Genomic DNA, 21,222 nt, shown 5'->3' on the forward strand with positions numbered 1-21,222 from the left:
CCTATCCAGGTACCCATGGCTGCCCCTTTGACCTAGAGAAAGTAAGATGAGTCAAAAAAAAAGTTACTGAGAGAATGGACAAGTTCTGCCAGCTGGAGGAGGGTGGTCATGGAGGGGGACTGATTGGATCTATTGTCGAGAAAGAAATTAAGGGCTTTAAGGCCTTTGGTGTGGGGGATGGAGGTGTATAGATGATGCAGTTGAGTCCAGGGAACTGGAAGTTGATGACGTGATGGAGGGCATGTAAAATATCCCAGATACAAGTGGGAAGGGACAGCGTTCAATATTACAGATAAAACATTCAGTTAAAACAGAACTAGGGTATCATCACTTTTACTAATGAGAGGTCAGTTCAAGAGTATGATAATTGCGGGAGTCTTGTAGTGTCTGTTTGCAAGCTCAATATTCTATTGATCCCAATGACAGTCTTTGTGATGCAAATTCATAAAGTATGCTTCAGCTCAAACAATTATGCCATTCTTAATCTATCAGCAAGGGGAATATGTTAATTCATCCATTCTACTCTCTCATACAGATTTCTGCTTGAACATGTTCCCAAAGCAAGAAAATCATTAGTTTTAAAAAAAGACTGATTCCCCCTTAAACATGTCACCAGTGGCTGAGCACCCCACTGCAACTTCAATGCACTGTTGCAGTGTTGCTCAGTGGATTCAAGCCGTTCGTTCTTCCGCATTAAAACACCTGTTGCAGTTAGGCACTCTGCCACACTGACAGCTCCCACTGCCCTGACGGTCTCTGCTGCCCCGCTGGCCCCTGCTGACAGCTGCCACTGCCGCCTCAGCCCCCGGTGATGGCCCCCGCTGCCTTGATGGCCCCCGCTGCCCCACCGGCCCCCGCTTACAGATCCCACTGCCCTGACAGTCCCCGCTGCCCCAACGGTTGCTGCTGCCCTGACAGTTCCCCCTGCCCCGACTGCCCCGTCGTCCCCCACTGACTGCTCCTTCTGCCCCTGGATGAGTGGGGAGATGGGTCACAGGCTGTCGGCATCGTCAGACCGCCTGTAAACAGCCGCTTAGTGCGGCTGTACATTCAGCTCAATCAAAGGAGTGCAGCACTCTGCCGATTATCCCTCTCCAAGAGGGGTTGGATTATGCTGCTTTGAGTCAACCTCCACACATTCAGAGAAGTATGTGCTTATGCATTTTGACGGAGGTTCTCCCCCTTTACATTTGGACTTTTGCCCTATCTAAAAGTGCCTCCAGTAAGGCAAGTTGTATTCAACCAATTCTCTGATGGCTTATGGCAAAATGAGCTGGAGGAACTAATGGTGGGAGAGATAGAACAGTCGAGGTGAATTTGATGGCAAACTCAGAGATACACTCAGAAGAGCAGAGTGAGCTGCCTCAATGACTATCACCCAGTAGCACTGACATCTATCATGATGAAATGCTTTGAGAGGTGGATCATGGACATGTACCTAAGCAAAGGACGGGACCTACTGCAATTCACCTATCATCAAAATTGCTCCACAGTAAATGCTCTCCACTCAACTGTGGATCACCTAGAATACAGCAACTCATACACATGGCTGTTTAGCCTCAAACCCATTATTTCCTCAGTGCTTGTTCACAGGCTCCAAACCCTGCCCCTCTGCACCCCACTCTGCAGCGAGTTCCTTGACTTACTCATCGGAAGGTCACAGTCAGTACGAATTGGAAATATGACCTCCTCACTGATGATCAACACGGGAGCACCTCAAGGATGCGTGCGTAGCCCACTGCCCTACTCACTATACACCATGAGTATATGATTAGGCACAATTCCAATGCTTTCTACAAATTTGCCAATGACACTACGGTTGTCGGCACAATCCCAAATTATAATGAGGAAGCGTATAGGAGGGAGATAGATTATCTAATTGAGGGGTGTTACGCCCAAAAACTTGTATTCAGCATTAGCATAATCAAGGAGATGATTGTGGACTTCAGGAGGAAGTCAGGAAAACACCCAGCCCACGCCCTCTTCACTCTGCTACCATCAGGAAAAAGGTAGAGGAGCCAAAAGGCAACCACTCAGTGGCACAGGGACAGCTTCTTCCCCGCTGTCGTCAGATTCCTGAATGATCGATGAAGTAAAGACACTGGCTGACTTTGGCTTTCCGGGCTCGATTTTTATTTTTTTATTGTTGGAAGGTGGTTTTTATATGAATGTTTGGACATTCATAATAAAAGCTGCTGCAAAACAATACATTTCCCAACTGGTTTGTAACAAGAAATTCTGACACAAATTCTGACTTGTGAGGAATTTGAGGAGATTCAGTATGTCACCGAAGACTCTTGAAAACTTCTACACGTGTACTGTGGACAGCATCACTGTCTGATACAAAGGTGCAGACACTTAGGACAGGAAAGAACTCCAGAGGATTATTAACTCAGCCAGCAACATCACGGGAACCAGACTTCACTCCACTGGGGACATCGACATGAGGCGGTGGCGGTGTCTCAAGAAAGTAGCTTCTATCTTCAAGGACTGTTGTGTTTCAAGGAAGTGTGACTTCTCGGTCTTTCTGTAATGTGTGCATTGTGGGTGGTCACATGTCCTCTCTGTCTGAAACTTATTTCAGCCAGAACTGTTACAGCAACCAAAAAGTAACAGTTATCACTTATTCTGCACAGAACACTCAAGCCGAAATATGACAGCTGTAGCCATGGAATAATTATTACTGGACTTTCCATCTTAACTGGGGCACATCCTTAAAACTATAGAGTGCTACAGGAAAGAAAACAGGCAATTTGGCCCTTTCAGTCTGTGCTGACCATTGGTCAGATAGTCCCAATAACCTGCTCCCATTCCATAACCCTCCAGACCTCTCCCATCCATGTACCTTGTCCAATTTATTCTTAAAACTCAAGATCAAATCCACACCCACATCAGATGGCAGCTCATTCCACATTCCCACAACTCTCTGAGTGAAGAAATTCCCTCTAATGTTCCCCCAAAACCTTTCTCTTTTCACCCTAAAGCCACGTCCTCTCCTATTTATCTCTCCTAATCCAAGTGGAAAGAGCCTTCTTGCATTTACTCTGTCTATACCCCTTATAATTTTGTAAACATCTATAAAGTCTCTCCTTACTCTTCTTCGTTCCAAGGAATAAAGTCCTAACCTGTTTAATCTTTCCCTTAATTCAACTCCTAAAGATCCGGCAACATCTTAGTAAATCTTCTCTGCACTCTTGCAATTTTATTGATATCTTTCCTGTAGCTAGGCAACCAGAACTACACACAATATTCCAAATTTTACCATACCAATGTCTTAAATAAATTCAACATGACATCCCAAATCCTAAACTCAATACTTTGATTTATAAAGGCTAAGATGCCAAAAACTTTCTTTACAACCCTGCCCACCTGCGACGCCACTTTCAGGGAATAATGTATTTGTATCTCCAGGTCTCTTTGCTCCTCCGCACTCCTCAGTGCTCTACGTTTTACGGTGTACATCCTTCCTTGATTTGCTCTTCCAAAAAGCAATACCTCACACTCGTCTGCATTAAACTCCATCATCCATTTACTGGACATTCTCCCAGTTGGTCCAGATCCCTCTGCAAACTTTGAAAATCTTCCTCACTGTCCACTAACCTCCTATCTTTATGTCATCTGCAAACTTGTTGATCCAATTTACTATGTTATCATCCAGATCATTAATACCGACAACAAACAACAAAGGTCCCAACACAGATCCTTGAGCCACACTACTCATCACAGGCCTCCAGTCAAAGAAGCAACCATCCATTCAGTCAATATCAAATCCAGTTTAGAACCCCTCTATGTATACCTCGTGTCTTAACCTTCTGAACTAACGTCCCATGCACCTTCCAAGTATAACCTTGGTAATGGATCTTTTCTCTCTCTCTTTTTAAATCGACCTGAGCTGTAGTAATGATATCTTATAAGTGGTGTCGGGGAATTGAAATACTATTTGCAGATTCAGTTATGATTTATAAGTAGAGTTTCAATTGATCTAACAATAGTGGAAATGTATATATTCTCTTTCACTTGGACAATGATAACATCACCCCAGAACTCCCAATAACAGAAAATTACCTCATGAGGTGGGGGCTTCAGGGGCTTTTATTTAAAAACACTAAATTGGCTAACTTTCAGTTCTAACTTCTCCTGGCTACCGTTACAGAGATCCAACACAGGCATTTGCTGGATCCCTGTAAAGAGATCACGAACAGGAATGGCATTGTGATGTCAAACAACGGCCCAGGAAAATGGGATGCTCCTGGTACACCCTGCACGTTTGCCTGCTGGCCTGCCCCTGCTTCAACGTCAGATAGCATGGCGACAGGCAGCTGGGCTTTGTGCTGAGGGAGCACCCAGGTTTGAGGCCAAGGCATGCGATGCGCAAGCCAAGAGAGAGCTCTGGCACCTGATGGATGACCTTGCACTGTTGGCTCACAGACTTAAATGGTAAGGGTTCTCACATTTGCCAGCATACGATTCGGTGACCAAACAAATTCCCTTTTCTACCTTCCCCTCCTCACACTGGGGAGTAGCTCCCACAGCACCGTGCTCCATCGGTAACACAACAATCCTGTTTGTATGGGGGGAGGGTGGGGTGGGGAGTAGTGGGGGGGAGAGCTGGTGAGTTGTTGTTTTTGAATTTGATTATGTGCCTTGAACAGCATATGGAAGGCAATTGTATATATATTGATCCACTTAATTAGTATTTTTTTAAGCAGGTCTTTAGGCACTTTCAGGTGGCCAATTGACCCACTTGTAAAGTCACATATTTTGGCAAAATGCAGCTGTGGGAAGGCCATGTGAATGTGCAGGAGGCGCTTGCAAGGCGAGTTTGGTAACCCTCCTCCAAGAGCGATAATCCCTGCAGCACAGTGGCCTCCCCAGTCATCTGAATGCAACTGCCTAAAAGCAGCTGCATTCGGATGACAGTCAGCTGGCCAGCGCCTGACAGCTCCTCTCCCACTCCCCATGCTGTCGGGCGGCCAGCGGGGCTGTCAGCGCTGGGACGCCCCCGCGCTGATAGCCCATGCTGGATGTCCTAGCCGACAATCAGTCATCCTAAATTGACAGCCCAAGGGACAGGAGCTGGAATTCGCTCAGCTGTGCATCCCGGCGCAGCTGTCCTTTCAGGTAGCCATCGCTGCGCTTTCAACGTTGCCACCTGAACTGCAATTTAAAGGGCCGCTTCTGCTTCTTCAGGCGTATTTTTAGTGGAGAATGCACCTGAAAGACTTTTTTTTTCTTTTATTTTCCTTTCCTGTTTTTATAGTCATAACATTTACATAGAGTCATTGATTCTCATCATAGTAATTGCAGTGAAGTGGCTTCCAAGGGGTGGAATGTTATGTGTGGAGGAGGGTTTGTGGCCTCCCTGCCTGTCTGGAATGTATGTATTGCAGGTGGTCACGTGTCCTTCCTGCCCGAAACTTATTCGGACATCACATCTCCTGTCAGTCAAGGTTAGACTCACGCTATTAATTAGTGCACACCTCACTGCCAGCTAATTTAAATCACCTAGGGTCATCATTGTCTTGCAGCACAAATTAGCACTGAATAGAGTACCAGCACACAGCACATTCTCCCTCTCTATCCAGTGGTCCAAGCCCTGGACACCGCTCCATGCCAGGTTGCTACAGTGTACGTCACTGGAAGGGTTGCGGGTAAGACTTGCACTACATTAAAGCTGAGGCAGCATATTGCAATAGATCAATATTTGCAATAGTCACACCCCCGTTGATCAGGGAACTGGGAGCATGTGTAAGTGTCCCTGTTTATAGTGTGTGAGCAGGGTCCAACTGTTGTTGGAGTCTAGTCTGAGGTGAATGTCTGTATCGTCGCTTAAGTGAATTAATAATTGTGCACCGTTTAATGTTCTCCCCTGTTGTTTCATGTGAGTTCATAAAAGTTATTGTAATATTCGTGGACAGATTCATCTCTCTGTGAGCCCACCGAACCAGATATTCTTCCCAACACAACAAAGACACCTCGACCATGCCCTCTTCACACTGCTATTCATGAATGAACAATGAACCACAGATCCTGCCTTACTCGACGGTTATTCTTGCTCTATTTTTATTTATTTTGTAAGGTGGTTTATATAAATGTTTGCACTGTGACGCTGTCTTGAAACAACAAATTTTGTGACGTTTGTGACAATAAATTCTGATTATGATTTGGATTTATTCATTGAGAGGAAAAACAAGGGTCACAGTAGCAGAGTACAATCTTGCAGACAATCTGTATGTTGGTGGAGAGATGTCGGTAATTAGGGCACAGCCATTACTTCACCCTTCCACAGCACTAACCTGCAAGATGATCGTGGAATCAATCCCATTCGCTCAGCTGGAACTCCAAAGACACTGCTGCTCTGTTCATCAATTCAATGTGATAAAAGCAACTGGCATGCGTTTGCAGCAGATCGCTAACAAAGAGGTAATAGACATCAAACCCAACCCAAGAAATTATGAACAGTTGGCCATGTGATGCAAAAACTGCCAGAAGACACATCCCACGAAGATGTTGGGTGAAATACCTAATGAGGCTGGCACCCAAATCCTATGCAAGCAGTTTCTTTGCTGCTTTCATCCATGATTCAGAAGAAGAATATCACTCATTTGGCAAGGGAACAGTGGAAACCACAATAATAGTTATAGAAGTGCCACGTGGAAACAGGTCCTTCCGCCATCTTTGGCTTGGCTTCGCGGATGAAGATTTATGGAGGGGGTAAAAGTCCACGTCAGCTGCAGGCTCGTTTGTGGCTGACAAGTCCGATGCGGGACAGGCAGACACGATTGCAGCGGTTGCAAGGGAAAATTGGTGGGTTGGGGTTGGGTGTTGGGTTTTTCCTCCTTTGTCTTTTGTCAGTGAGGTGGGCTCTGCGGTCTTCTTCAAAGGAGGTTGCTGTCCGCCAAACTGTGAGGCGCCAAGATGCACGGTTTGAGGCGATATCAGCCCACTGGCGGTGGTCAATGTGGCAGGCACCAAGAGATTTCTTTGGGCAGTCCTTGTACCTTTTCTTTGGTGCACCTCTGTCACGGTGGCCAGTGGAGAGCTCGCCATATAACACGATCTTGGGAAGGCGATGGTCCTCCATTCTGGAGACGTGACCCATCCAGCGCAGCTGGATCTTCAGCAGCGTGGACTCGATGCTGTCGACCTCTGCCATCTCAAGTACTTCGACGTTAGGGATGAAAGCGTTCCAATGAATGTTGAGGATGGAGCGGAGACAACGCTGGTGGAAGCGTTCTAGGAGCCGTAGGTGATGCCGGTAGAGGACCCATGATTCGGAGCCGAACAGGAGTGTGGGTATGACAACGGCTCTGTATACGCTTATCTTTGTGAAGTTTTTCAGTTGGTTGTTTTTCCAGACTCTTTTGTGTAGTCTTCCAAAGGCGCTATTTGCCTTGGCGAGTCTGTTGTCTATCTCATTGTTGATCCTTGCATCTGATGAAATGGTGCAGCCGAGATAGGTTTCATTAAAACTACTCATACAGTAACAACGTTTTTATTGTTCTCTACATTCTCTTCAATATTCCCCATATTCTATTATTCTCTGACATACCGGGGTGATTTACAATGACAAATTAACTTACTGATCTGCATCACTTTAGCATGTGGGTGGAAGTCCACACAGTCACAGGGAGAACATGCAAATCTTACACAAGCAGCACCTGAAGTCAGGATGGAATACGGGTCTCTGAGGTAAGCAGCTCTTCTCACTGTGCCACCATGTTCCCCACCAAGTACAGATATAATTTACAATAGAAGCAAAGTTCAGTCCACAATTAAGAAAATGAGCTGCTTCACACAAACAACAGAGCGACGCTACAAGGGAACAGCTCATCAGGTAGCACATCAATTTTCACAAGAAAAAAATACACAGAAACACCAAAGGAGACAAAAATGACAAGAACATCAAAAAGAGAGCAATACTCATGACCAATTTACAGCAGCAGGAAGGGAAAGAACCACCAAGAACATGAAGGCTACAAACAAGGTTATCATCTGAAATGGACAGATAAAGCAAATTGAATCACTAACAAGGGACAGGCTTTTGAGATTATCTGTCTGGTATGAAGGAACAAGCTGCATGTCCATAACCCACAGATAAATACATACCACATGAAACTCCGATGATCCAGGTAAAACCGGCAGATTTTCTGTACTATTGGATTTTAGACTCTTTTCATTCATTTTCTTTTTAACCGTTACACGGGGCAATATTTTCCAATAAAACAAAAAAATTGAAAGGGAGTGGAGGAACTGGAGCTCCTGTGGATGGAAAGGAAACACTGGAACTGGGAACCAGAGTGGAATGGAAATGCATAAACTGGGGACCCAGTGATTGGAGAGGAAGCATAAAAAAGAGGCCCTGTAAAGGGACCATAGGAATCGCAGCCTGTATTGGGGAAAGCACTGGAATCGCACCCGATGAGCCGAAAAGGAGCAGAAAAGTGGGAAGCTAGTGAGTGAAAAGGGATGACAGGATGAGCGAGGGGAATGGAAGCTGAGAAATCTTACTCAGTGAGGCAGGTGCTGAACCATTAAGATTTCCAAATGATCAAAGTTTTATTGTATTCATTTTTGAAGTCAGGACAGGATAACTGAGAAACATAATTTGTGGCAGTCAGTTTAGAGATCTCAAATTTAGAGACACAGCATGGTAACAGGCTGTTCTTGCCAACAAGCCTGCATCATCTAAATACATCCACGTGACCAATTAACCAACCTAATCAACTCGACTGATTTTTTTTTGAAAAATTCATCAAAATCACTCTTGCATAACTGGAAAAATAATTAATTTCAAAGAGCCAAAAACTGATGGAAGAACTTAGCACCTCAACTGCATCATAAGTCAACGTTCTAGAACTGGATCCTTTTTCGAGACCTTTTGATAAGGGTTCAGTCCTGAAAGGTTGACTGAAAATTTCTACCCATTGATGCTGTCTGACCTGGTGAGTTCCTCCAGCAATTCTTTCTCTGATCAATCTTCTAACATCTGCAGCTTTTGTGTTTCTTTATTAATTTCAAACCAGTTAGATTCCAAAACATGTTTTGGCCAGGTACAGAATCTCATCCTGTACATTGAAGTCAAATTATAGAAATACTCAATCACTAGTGTCACTTTCATCGACCTCGTGGATACATTTGACATTATTATTCATTGAGTGTTGCCTTGGATATGATAAAGGACCCATCAGTTACCACAACATCATTTTGAAATCGCACAACATCTTTAAAAAGGGAGCATTTCTATTGGTGTTTGTACAGTAATGGTCGAATGCAAATAGAAACGCTCCTTTTTTAAGGATGTTTCTTTCTTGACATCTGCATAAATAATCAATGGTGTAAAATGAGGGTTCTTCTATTGTTTTTTGGATACTTTATTTTCATTTTGTGCACATGCATGCATTAAAAAACAACAACCATTAATTAAATACATAAATTGAAATGAAAGACCAATGGTACAAGTTGTCCATATCTTCAAATAGCTCCATCCCCCCTCCCCCCAAAGAAAGCCCCAAAGTAGAAAAAAAGAATAAAAGAGAAGATATATATGGGAAAAAAAAGAAGCAAGAAAGAAAAGAAAAAAGAAAACAAAGGAACTGCCAGGATCTGGAATTCAGTTCGTAGTAACTAATTCCTTTTCTAGTAGGGGAAAGAACCAGGACGTAGAACTCAGAAACAGAATAGGTACCCCTAAATATTCAACCCTGCATTGTCCAAATATGGCTGCCATACATGGAAAAAAAACATGTTACACTTCTTTCTTAAATTGTAAGTAATTTTCTCCAGTGGAACATCCACATTCCATCGGCCAATATCCAGAGGGGAATCAGATTTCCAACTAACCACAATACATTTCCTGGCCAGCGCAAATGCAATTTTAAGAAATTCCATTTGTTACTTGGACTGTTTCATTTTTGATTTTATGTCCACAGTATTTTCTAATAGAAATAATTCTGGACTTTGTGGTAATTGTTTCCCAATAATTTGATTGAATAAAATTCTTAAATTTGCCCAAAGGATTCATTTTAGTGCTCAACCAGGTGGAATTTAAAAGGTTCCTGTTTCTTCCCCACATCCAAAACATGTATCTGATCAATTATAATTTAATTTATGCAACTTCTGTGAATAAGATATAGCTGAAGCAAACATTTATACTGCACCAGTCTATATCTTACATTAATTGTATTGTATTGGTCATGCAATCCTGACATAAATTGGACCAGTTCTTATCACCAATATTCAAGTCTTTGTTTTGGTTTATATGACGGCTGCTTAGGAGTGCCTGATTGAAGTAAGGAATACATTACAGATGCAAACTTTCTTGTGTCCCCCTTTCAGATCAGAATCTCCATTTCACTGCACTCTGGTAACATCATGGTCAGTCCTAATCCATCTCTGAAAATAGCAGAAGAGTGTATTATTAAGAATATTAAATTTATTTTTTAACTGTTTAAATGACATTATTTGTCCTTGTAGATAACAATCTTCCACATATCTGATCCCTTTACGGGACCATGTATGTAGAATTTTATTATCTATTGTTAAAGGAATTAATCTATTTTGAGTCAAGGGAATTTTTTTTTCCTTTTGATTCAATTAAATTATTCAATTTGTACCAAATATTCAAAATATGCTTTGTTAATGCTGCTTCTGAAACAGATTTAATATCCCATTTATAAGATCTTCTGCTACTCTCTCTTTCTCTCTCTCTCTCTCTCTCTCTCTCACTTTGTGAAGTTCAATTTCCACCCATGAAAGCTTGTCTCTTCAGTCAAAGAGGGAAGTGACTAATTTCAACTGGGCCACCCAATAGTAATATTTAAAATTTTGGAGTTGCAAACCCTCTCCATATCTCCAAAGAAATTTCCTAATTAATTTATTCAAATGTTGAAAAAAAAACTTCTGTGGTAATGGTAATTGAAAGAGTCTGATGTATATGGAAATATATTCATTTTAATATAGTTAATTCTTCCAATCAAAGTTATTGGAAGACGTTCCATTTGCTTAAGTCTTCCTCAACTTTTTAAGCAAGGGGATATAATTAATTGTATGCAAGTTTTTCAAGTCATTAACCATTTTAATCCCCAAATACTTAATCCCATTCTTCGACCATCGAAATTGCGTATTTCTTTGACAATTTGTGTAATCTCCCTCTTATCCCAATTTATTTTGTATCCAGAAACACTCCCATAATCTTCCAATTGTAAATGCAACTTCTACAAAGAAATCTCCAGTTCTGTCAGATATATTAATACATTGTCTACGAACAGATAATCTTATTTTCATCCTGATCATCCTGAATGCCTTAATATTTGGATCCTGTTGAATAATTTGCACCAAAGGTTCTATAGCCAATATGAAAGGAGCCAGAAAAAATGGACATCCTTGGTGGGTTCATCTATGTTTATAATTTTGTGATATCTGTGAAACTAAGCAAACTCGTAAAGATAACCTGAAAAATATCCTGTCAAGTTCAAGTTCAAATTTATTGTCAGAGTACAGACATGACATCACATACAGCATGCGATTTATTTTTTTCCCTGCGGGCCAAGCAGAATTTCCACTTGTCGCTAGTGTACTCAAGTGAAAAAGATACATGGACAAAAAAGAGAAATATAAACAAAGAAAGGAATGTAAACCAACTGACTGCAAATACAGAAAAAATAAATATTTAGTGATAAATGATGTGCAAAGTAAGTGTGCTTAAATGAGATTCTGATTAAATCTGTTGTTGAGGAGTCTGATGGCGGAGAGGTAACAAATGTTCCTGAACCTGGTGCTACAAGTCTTGTGGCACCTGATAACCTGAATATGCCTACGATTGATCTCGGAAACTAAGCAGACACAGGACTGGTCAGTATTTGGAGGGGAGTCCGCCCAGGAACACCAGGTGCTGTAGGTATCTCTATGGGGCGCTGGATAATGTTGGACTTTATGGTAGACAAAAATTAAAGAATTTCATGTATGGTACATTCTAATGTAGTATTACGTTACAACAATGGAACCTTTACCTTTTATCTATATTCTTCTTTCCAGATGACAGAAAACAGAGCATGTCCTGGGTGATGTGGACTTGATGATTACTGCTGCTCTCCGAAAGCAGCATTCCACTTAGATTTTATCGCTGGTGGGAGAGTTTTGCCTGTGATGTATTGGGTTGTGTCCACTACCTCTGCAGGGCGTTGGTAGTCCTGATCAACTTTGACAAAACCTGACCAAGATGCAGATCAGCCTCATGACATGAATAGTGGCCAATTACTGATTGTGTGGACCTAGTTTATCTCAGTGAGCCTACCATATCCTATCTTTGAAGGGACCAAAGAGAGAAAACAAGAAGAAAGGTCAGCACTTGAAACAACTTCACTTGCTAGCAAGTGCTCCATATAGGGTATGCACTCAGCTATAACCAGGGCCTCCACAATCACCTGATATGACTCCATCCTGTATCTGCCTGGTTGTTATGGCAAGGCTTGATCTATGCCAAAAAAAAACAACAGATCCGATATTGAATTACAGCCAAAAATTCATCACAGCTTTCTTAATTCAAGTTCAAGTTCAAGCCAAGCTTATTATCATCTAATTGTATAAGTACAACCCAACGAAACAACATTCTCTGTGCAGGCATACAACCAGACATAACACACATAAAGACTAATAATACATGTGCAGGACAAATTTTATATCTACTAATAAATAAATAAATAAACAAGTAGATAGATATTGCTTTGTACAAATGAAAGTCTCGGAGGGTCAGCGTGATCCGTTCCTTGGGTCATTCAGCATTCTCACTGCCATGGGGAAGAATCTATTCCTCAGCCTGGTAGCCTTGGCTCTGATGCTCATGATCCTCTTCCCTGACAGGAGCAGGTGAAAGATGCTGTGTACAGGGTGGAAGGGTTCCTCAATGATTTTGTGTGCCCTCTTCAGACAGCCATCCTGTTAGATCATGCCTCTGCTACTCTTATGGACCGCTGATCCATTTCCCTACACCAACGATACCACACTGTAATACTACCACACCAACCAACACCATCTTCCCATCTTCCCTTGCTGGAAGTGTATTATATCAAAGTTGGAAGGTTAAGAACCAACATGGACCATCAGATCTTTGTTACTGTCACTAAAGGCAAACCATGCAACAATCTTGAGTCTTGATAGCTGTTAAATTGTGCAAGATCTTGCCAAGGACAATTTTCAAGCAATGAAATGTGATTCTTGCTGAAAAGATATATAATTGATGGATCAGCGCAGAAGAGGGAATGCACTTTCATGTTAAATAATTGAGTGTATATAACCCGCTATTAGCTACCATAAGGATTATGTTATTTGATTGAGTGAAAGAAAAAAAAAAAATTGTCAAACTTTACCCCTCAAATTTTACATTAGTTCTAAAACAGTTTTGGGTTCAATCGTGCTTGTGTGGATGACAAATTAAATTTTGATTGAATTGGAACAGATGGAGAACATCCATATCAATGACTCTCTTGCACACTTGGCAAAAGCTGATGATAAAACATTGTCACTGAGCCATTCTATCTGAGCCTTGGAAGTCTTGAAACAAAATTACTCAAAGATTGAAGTAAATGATGCTGCTTTATTATATGAGCCATACATTTTTAATCAAAATAATATTATAACATAGTCTCTTCTATTCAAGCACCAAAAGACCAATGCAAAAAAGCTTTGTGTTTTTCATATTATATTTGACATTGATCATTACTTTTCTATCACTGCCCAAGTACATTTTCTGACTTGTAACTCTCATTCTGAATTTGTGCTGTCTTCATCTTTTTTTATTGTTTGAGGTCTTAAAATGTTTCTGCTTCAATCCATATTACTTCTGGACATGCTTCCCATCAGTCATGCAACACGAGATTATCAATTTTATCACATGAACTAATAAATTGACATGCACATCACAGAGTACTAGGCTTGCCAAAGAATAAGGGAGTTATCAGAACAATTGAAAAGTAATAAAGGAAGAATATTTTTTGCAATAATTGCTTATTGGACTATTTCTCTCTTAAGATTTAAAAAAAAATTGCTGGGTTACAGTATGCCAATTCCTGTTTACTGGCTAATATATTAAGGAATTCTTTTTACTTCTAATCTCAAAAGACATTGGTTCTTACTTCCATTTCATACATTTTAAAGTTATCTTTTAAGATCTCATAACTTAGAATCACAATTACAGTTGAATACTATTAGGTGTTACACAAGGTAAATGTCAAAAACTGGGCTTCTCCTTCCAGTGGTGTATTTTTTCAACTTCAGTGTCTGCTGTGAGCTAGAATCACTAGTGGCCAATGGAACAAACAATGATGTGGAAGGGGACATGAGGGAACAAGCAACAATGTAAATTGATCATTTAACCCAGTGGTTTTCAAACATTTTCTTTCCAGTTGTAGCGCTATCAATTAGACCCGACAGACCAAAAGTCGAGATTAATAGGCTTTAATCGCTATCAATTTACAGTCATACCTTACATGCTCTTGGTTCATTTCCAAGGCAGTATTGAGGGAGGGGATTGGGAGATACTGCCTTTATTAGGAATCCAGAGGGGTAGGAGTAACAGCATTGGGGCAGGCCAACCAATATAATGCCTGTAATAAAGTGTTCCCCCACACGACTCACATGCCACTTTAAGTAATCCCTATGTTATAGGTGCTCTGTGATTAGTAAGGGATTACTTAAGGTGGTATGTGTGTGGGGAAAAAAGTTTGAAAACAACTGGGTTAAATTATCAATTTAAGTTGTTGCTTGTTCCCTCATGTCTCCTTCAACATCATTGTTTGTTCCAAGTGATTCTAACTCACAGCTGACACTGCAGTTGAAAAAACACATCATTTGGAATCATACCTCATTGACTCATTATGTGCATGGTTTTATTACTCCAAAGGGAATGGGCCAGTGATATTTTTTTCTTAAGGAAAATATTTCAATAACATTTGGGTCTAGGGAAGTGGTTATCAACCTTCCCTTCCCACTCACATACCACTTGAGGTAATCCCTTACTAATCACAGAGCACCTGTGGCATAGGGATTACTTAAAGTGATATATGAGTGGAAAGAAAAAGGTTGAAAACCACTGATTTAACCCCATGAGAGATCTCCTGGAACTCCAAATTTGTATATCAGTCCAAGCCATAGGGAAAATGACTGAGAGAATTGTTGAATGGCAAGTTTGAAGGTGGGTTTTGTAAGAAATATACTAAGAATACAAAGTTCAGAAAAGAATTCTAAAAGTGTATTTATGTCTTTCTACAAACTGAAGAACCTCCATGGAGGAACCTGATGATCAAGACAACAAATTTAAAGACCTCATCTTTTGAACAAAAATCATCTCTTAATGTTTAAATTAGTGGGGTTTTCAGAACAAGGGGTCTGTTGTGATTTCATTATATTAAGACAAGAATTAGAAGCTTGAGCAGACAGCTCAACACCACATACCAGTTTTGCCATTCATTCAGATTATCGGTGATCATATCCTTCATGGACACTTTTTGCATGAACCTCAGACAATTTGAATCACTCTATAGCCAAAAATCTCTTTCTTTAATATTGGTCAGTCACTGACCCTTTACAGGCATTCTTTCTTTGGCTTGGCTTCGCGGACGAAGATTTATGGAGGGGGTAAAAAGTCCACGTCAGCTGCAGGCTCGTTTGTGGCTCACAAGTCCGATGCGGGACAGGCAGACACGATTGCAGCGGTTGCAAGGGAAAATTGGTTGGTTGGGGTTGGGTGTTGGGTTTTTCCTCCTTTGCCTTTTGTCAGTGAGGTGGGCTCTGCGGTCTTCTTCAAAAGAGGTTGCTGCCCGCCAAACTGTGAGGCGCCAAGATGCACGGTTTGAGGCGTTATCAGCCCACTGGCGGTGGTCAATGTGGCAGGCACCAAGAGATTTCTTTAGGCAGTCCTTGTACCTTTTCTTTGGTGCACCTCTGTCACGGTGGCCAGTGGAGAGCTCGCCATATAATACGATCTTGGGAAGGCGATGGTCCTCCATTCTGGAGACGTGACCCATCCAGCGCAGCTGGATCTTCAGCAGCGTGGACTTGATGCTGTCGACCTCTGCCATCTCGAGTACTTCGACGTTAGGGGTGTAAGCGCTCCAATGGATGTTGAGGATGGAGCGGAGACAACGCTGGTGGAAGCGTTCTAGGAGCCGTAGGTGGTGCCGGTAGAGGACCCATGATTCGGAGCCGAACAGGAGTGTGGGTATGACAACGGCTCTGTATACGCTTATCTTTGTGAGGTTTTTCAGTTGGTTGTTTTTCCAGACTCTTTTGTGTAGTCTTCCAAAGGCGCTATTTGCCTTGGCGAGTCTGTTGTCTATCTCATTGTCGATCCTTGCATCTGATGAAATGGTGCAGCCGAGATAGGTAAACTGGTTGACCGTTTTGAGTTTTGTGTGCCCGATGGAGATGTGGGGGGGCTGGTAGTCATGGTGGGGAGCTGGCTGATGGAGGACCTCAGTTTTCTTCAGGCTGACTTCCAGGCCAAACATTTTGGCAGTTTCCGCAAAGCAGGACGTCAAGCGCTGAAGAGCTGGCTCTGAATGGGCAACTAAAGCGGCATCGTCTGCAAAGAGTAGTTCACGGACAAGTTTCTCTTGTGTCTTGGTGTGAGCTTGCAGGCGCCTCAGATTGAAGAGACTGCCATCCGTGCGGTACCGGATGTAAACAGCGTCTTCATATGATACTGGATAGAGAATTCCATATAGCCACTATCTTCTGATTGAAGTATCATGGGCAACATGGTTAGTGTCGCAGTTAGCGCAACACTGTTACAGCACCAGCAATTGGGACCGAGTTTGAATCCCACACTGACTGTAAGGAGTTGATACCTTATCCTATGTCTACATAGGTTTTCCCCAGCGGATCCGGTTTCCTCCCACCATTCAAAATGTACTGGGGTTGAAGGTCAATTGAGTGTAATTGGGCAGCGTGGGCTTGTGGGCCAAAAAGGCCTGTTAATGTGCTGTATGTATACATTAAAAAACAACTAAAAAATAAAAAAAACCTCTTCCCATCCAAATTGTGGATGTTAGTTGTGGCTTGCCAAAGGAGCAACCATATGATTGGAAAAATATAATCTGGAGATGGCAATGGTGTGGATATGATACTCAGTTAAAAAGGCAACCAGGAAGGCTTATTTGTTTGCTATCAGGAGGTCTTGGTGCATATAGCTGTTGAGATTCAAGCTAAACATGAGTCTAAAGTTTTAACCATCACGCGGTACTTTAGGGGGCCTCCAAGGTGGAGCAGTCATGAGCACTAGAGCAAAGTGATGGATGGAGGCCAAAAAGAATAGGTCTGACCTTGCAAAATCAATCTGTCTTATCCATTTAGTAGCAGACAAACAATCCAAAATCATCATGTTCAGTTTTTAAAAATGTATTCACAGAATCCTGGTATTGGATGCAAGGCCAGCATTTATTTATTGGCCTGTGCAATATACCTAAATAATCAAATAATGGAAATCAAGATCCAATTTATTGTCATGTGATTTTAAAAAAGACAGTGTCATATTACACAAAATTGCCTTTTATCACAGCAGGACAGACAGATTTGCCATTGGTAGAAATTGTCTAAAGTGCCTCTTGCAGACACAGAAAGAAAAGCAAAAGAGAGCTCCCCCCAGAGTCACCAAATGATTGTGCATTCAGCGCTCTCGCAGCCTTCACATCCACAGAGAGGGCCGTCCAAACTATTGGCAACCCGAGCTCCAGATATTAACCTCCAAAATGACTCGGAACCCTTCAGTGCCCTCGGCACCCTTTCGCATCCTGGTTCCCCTTCAACCATTCTGAAGCCAGTCTCCAGCAGCCTGCTGCCTGGTATGAGTCCCTTAACTGCAGTGTCTAGCAGCCCACAGCCTTCATGGGTTCCTCTGCTTGAGTCACCAATAGTTCGCCACCTGGGCATTCCTCAGCCGCAGAACCATTCGCTGGTCCGCCCCCATGGTCACCATCCCATGGGTTGTCTACTTCTTTTCAAATGGGGCTTGTTGTCCCCATTTTCTGGTGCTTTGTGCCAATCTTCTGCATAAAATGATCTGTTAACGGTCACGATCAGCACCATTCCACGAGGGGTTACAATCTGGGCGCACATCGGACATTGATCCATCCAAAGCCTTGATCTACCCAGTGTTACGGAGTCCAGAGGACCCCAAAATCCAGCAGCTATGGCACACAACACAGGGTTGCTTAAACAAAAGTAGTTTTTTTAATAATTGAACAAGAAAACAGAATTAAACTTTAACTTACCTAACCTACTTAATCCCACCTCTAATACTAAGTGCAGGTGTGTGTAATCTGTATTTAAGATTAGAAAGGTTCTTTGAATCACAGCCCAATCTCACTGGTTGCAGGGAATTCTTGTACTGTGCACAGAGGCATTAACAACGTTCACCAGTGCTTGGTGCTGAACAGGCAAATGATCACCACTCAGAAGGGTCCTTGTTGGTCTTCAGGGAGAGATTCCTTTTACAGGACATCCGCAACTGATTCCTTCGCAATCAGTCTTGCTGACGAAAACCAGCCCCCTTCAGGGTTCACCAGATGATCCTCTTTCTTTCAGGTCACCTTTCAGACCGTCAGCCTTCTCCCTTGACCAGACAGCCATCCAAAGTTTGCCAGCTTTGTCCTTCTGGAGCTGATTACTGTGTCTTTCCTCTCAGTTTCACTCCCTCCCTCTCTGAGAGCAAAACTATTCTCTCCTCTCTGCAAAGATCACATGCTCTCCTATTCTGCACCTTTGTTACTCTTTCTGCAAAAAGTCCTGCAAATATTCGGTGTTTTAAAATGTTTGTGTGCAAGGTGTTCTATCAATTCCTCCCAAACCACCTCTAGATACTCTGTCACACCAGTATAATCCAACTTTCCAGACCTTGCTTTATAGCCTGGTAGATTGCAACATTTCAGGTGCACATGTGAACATTCTGCAAAGTCCTTGAGAGTTTTTGTCCCTTCCACATTGACTGAGTTCCAGATCATTACTACCCAACAATTGCTTTAAATCAATGGTGCCAGTTTATCAGTCTTATAATTCAATGAAATACTGTTTCTTTTCACTTTATCAAGGCCCTTCATAACCTTACACAGTTAAGGCTTTGATCGAAGGAAAATAATCCCTGTCTTCTCAGTCCTTTCCCATGGATAAAATTCTCCAGTCCTGGCTCTTTCCTTGAAAATCTTCTTTTAATGCTGCTCAATGCAATTTCATTCTTCCTGCAATGTGATGAATAAAACTGTATGCAAAATGCTATATTCTACATAACATTTTATTCTGATCTTGCATAACCTCCAGGTTCTTATATTCTGTACTTATTCTGGTAAAGTATCTGAAATGCCTTCCTGGCAGCCTTATCTTCTTATTTTTTACTTTCTTGGATTTATGGCTATGCAGTCAAAAACTACTTAATTTTCTGCATCTCACAACTCTATCGTTTATTTTCTATTCCTTTACATTACAGAATTTACCTTCCCTACAGCACTACTGGTACTTCACTATTTTCTATTCCCTGATAACCTAACCAGTTCGTTGATATCTATCTGTAGACAACGGTTGTCTTCCCATCAGCCACTTTGTGCTGGTTAGTTGTCTTGTTTAACTGTAGTTCATGTAGTGGTTTTATAAGGTAGGGAGTTCAGGATTTTATGTAAGTGAAAATTGATATATAACCAAAGATGATGATTGGCAGTGAAAATGCTAAACGAAAAAATGAGTTGTTCACATTAACTATTTGAAATTCTCATTTTATTGAAAAACATTATTTATTTGTATATATGAATACTTGACCTGCATATGCATCATTTGACTCTATGTGTATTATGTCTGGTTGCATGACTGCGTGCTTTGCACTGTGGACCAGAGATCGCTGTGTCATTGGGGTTGTATTTGTGCAGTCAGATCACAATATACTTGACTTGACTCGATTTGGTAGGGATTAGGGAAGTGATGTTATGTCCTTCCATTTGGTGCCCTCTCCTTCAAAGCAATAAAGAATGAGGACTTCATCTTGTCAACACCACACATGACAATCCCTATCCCTGTGCAGGGAAAAGGTATATAAGGTGGTGGATGAAATTTGTTGAAGCTGCACTCTTCCAGATTAGGTGAAAAAATTCCATCCCATGTCTTAAAGCTGTGAGGAAGTGGATCGAACACATTGGGAAATCAAACTTCTAAACAGCAGGTCAAAATCTATACAAAAAAAGGACATCATTACCTTCATTGACAAGCAGATGGGGAGAGGGAAGAGATCAGAAAATATTGTTCCATCTGGTTTGGAGATACTGGGGAGTGCAGCAACATTTGACAAGGATAAAAAGAGAGGTAAATAGAAATTGGAAATGTGGGAGCACTGCTTTCCTCTTGATAGCAAGGAAAGGCCTGGCAATAAAGTAAAAGTTGCTCTTTGAGCTTTAAATCTGGTCCACAAACCATTTGTGAGAATTCTTCCATTTTGGAGATCCAAAATAGATCATGTCATGTATGATTCTCTATTCAACAGGGGAAAACATATCCAAAGTGGGCCTAATGCTGATGTTCATCTTTGCTGGTGGCTGCATCAAGCTGTTCATCGACCCTATTGACTTGTATGGTGACTTTTGGAGTGGTATGGACTTCCATCCCTAGGAATCTCTGTACATCAATGCCACTAAGACCCTGCCATTCATTGCTGACTTTCCTCTTGCATTTGACCTGGTGAAATGCATCACATTCACTTGTGCAGACTAAAGTGCATCTCCACCCAAGTTTCCAACTAATCTCTATTCTGCCGCATCCTTCTTTAACAACCTTCCTGAAATGAAAGCGTGTAAGGAAAGACAACGTGCCAGGGTGTGAAGGAGAAGTTGAGAGCTAATTGTGTACTTGGCAGTGTTATCATGAGATTCTTTAAGCAAAGGACATTTTGTACTGGAAATTGAATAAAAAGCCAAGGGGAATGACGTAAGTGAAGGAATTATGTTTGTGAAATATTTTCATTTGATTCCATAAGATCTATTCCTCTTCAGGATTGAAGTGAACTTCTTTGTGTCAGTTGTTTTTCTTTCACTTAATACAACTCAAAAGTCGCTGATTTGTCAATGCAGCTTCAGTTAATTTGGATTCAAGACTTGTCAATGCTATCTCATGGGCACTTTTCAAGTGTTAACTAAGCTCCATGTCATTTGCTGTATCCAATAAAGAGGGAAAAAATATTTAAACAAGGACTTG

The 21,222-nt window shown here is 41.7% G+C and overlaps 1 protein-coding gene across 5 annotated transcripts in view; it reads right to left on the minus strand.

The window, feature by feature from the left end:
* The window catches only part of LOC138756996 (catenin alpha-2-like), a 667,135-nt gene that overhangs the window by 70,260 nt on the left and 575,653 nt on the right, over nucleotides 1-21,222 (minus strand). Inside the window, exons 8-9 of one of the 5 annotated variants that reach the window (XM_069923547.1) lie at nucleotides 12,426-12,475; nucleotides 9,500-10,395 (exon numbers count right to left, since the gene is read on the minus strand). The exons of 2 other annotated variants lie outside the window; for them this stretch is intronic. In XM_069923547.1, the coding sequence (XP_069779648.1) occupies nucleotides 10,335-10,395; nucleotides 12,426-12,475 (111 nt within the window). In that variant the 3' untranslated portion in view covers nucleotides 9,500-10,334. Of the gene's footprint in view, nucleotides 1-9,499; nucleotides 10,396-12,425; nucleotides 12,476-21,222 lie in introns of those variants that run through there. 2 more of the 5 variants (XM_069923552.1, XM_069923549.1) reach the window with 2 other exon arrangements.

The sequence above is a fragment of the Narcine bancroftii genome, chromosome 3, assembly GCF_036971445.1.
Source record: "Narcine bancroftii isolate sNarBan1 chromosome 3, sNarBan1.hap1, whole genome shotgun sequence".
Taxonomy (NCBI): domain Eukaryota; kingdom Metazoa; phylum Chordata; class Chondrichthyes; order Torpediniformes; family Narcinidae; genus Narcine; species Narcine bancroftii.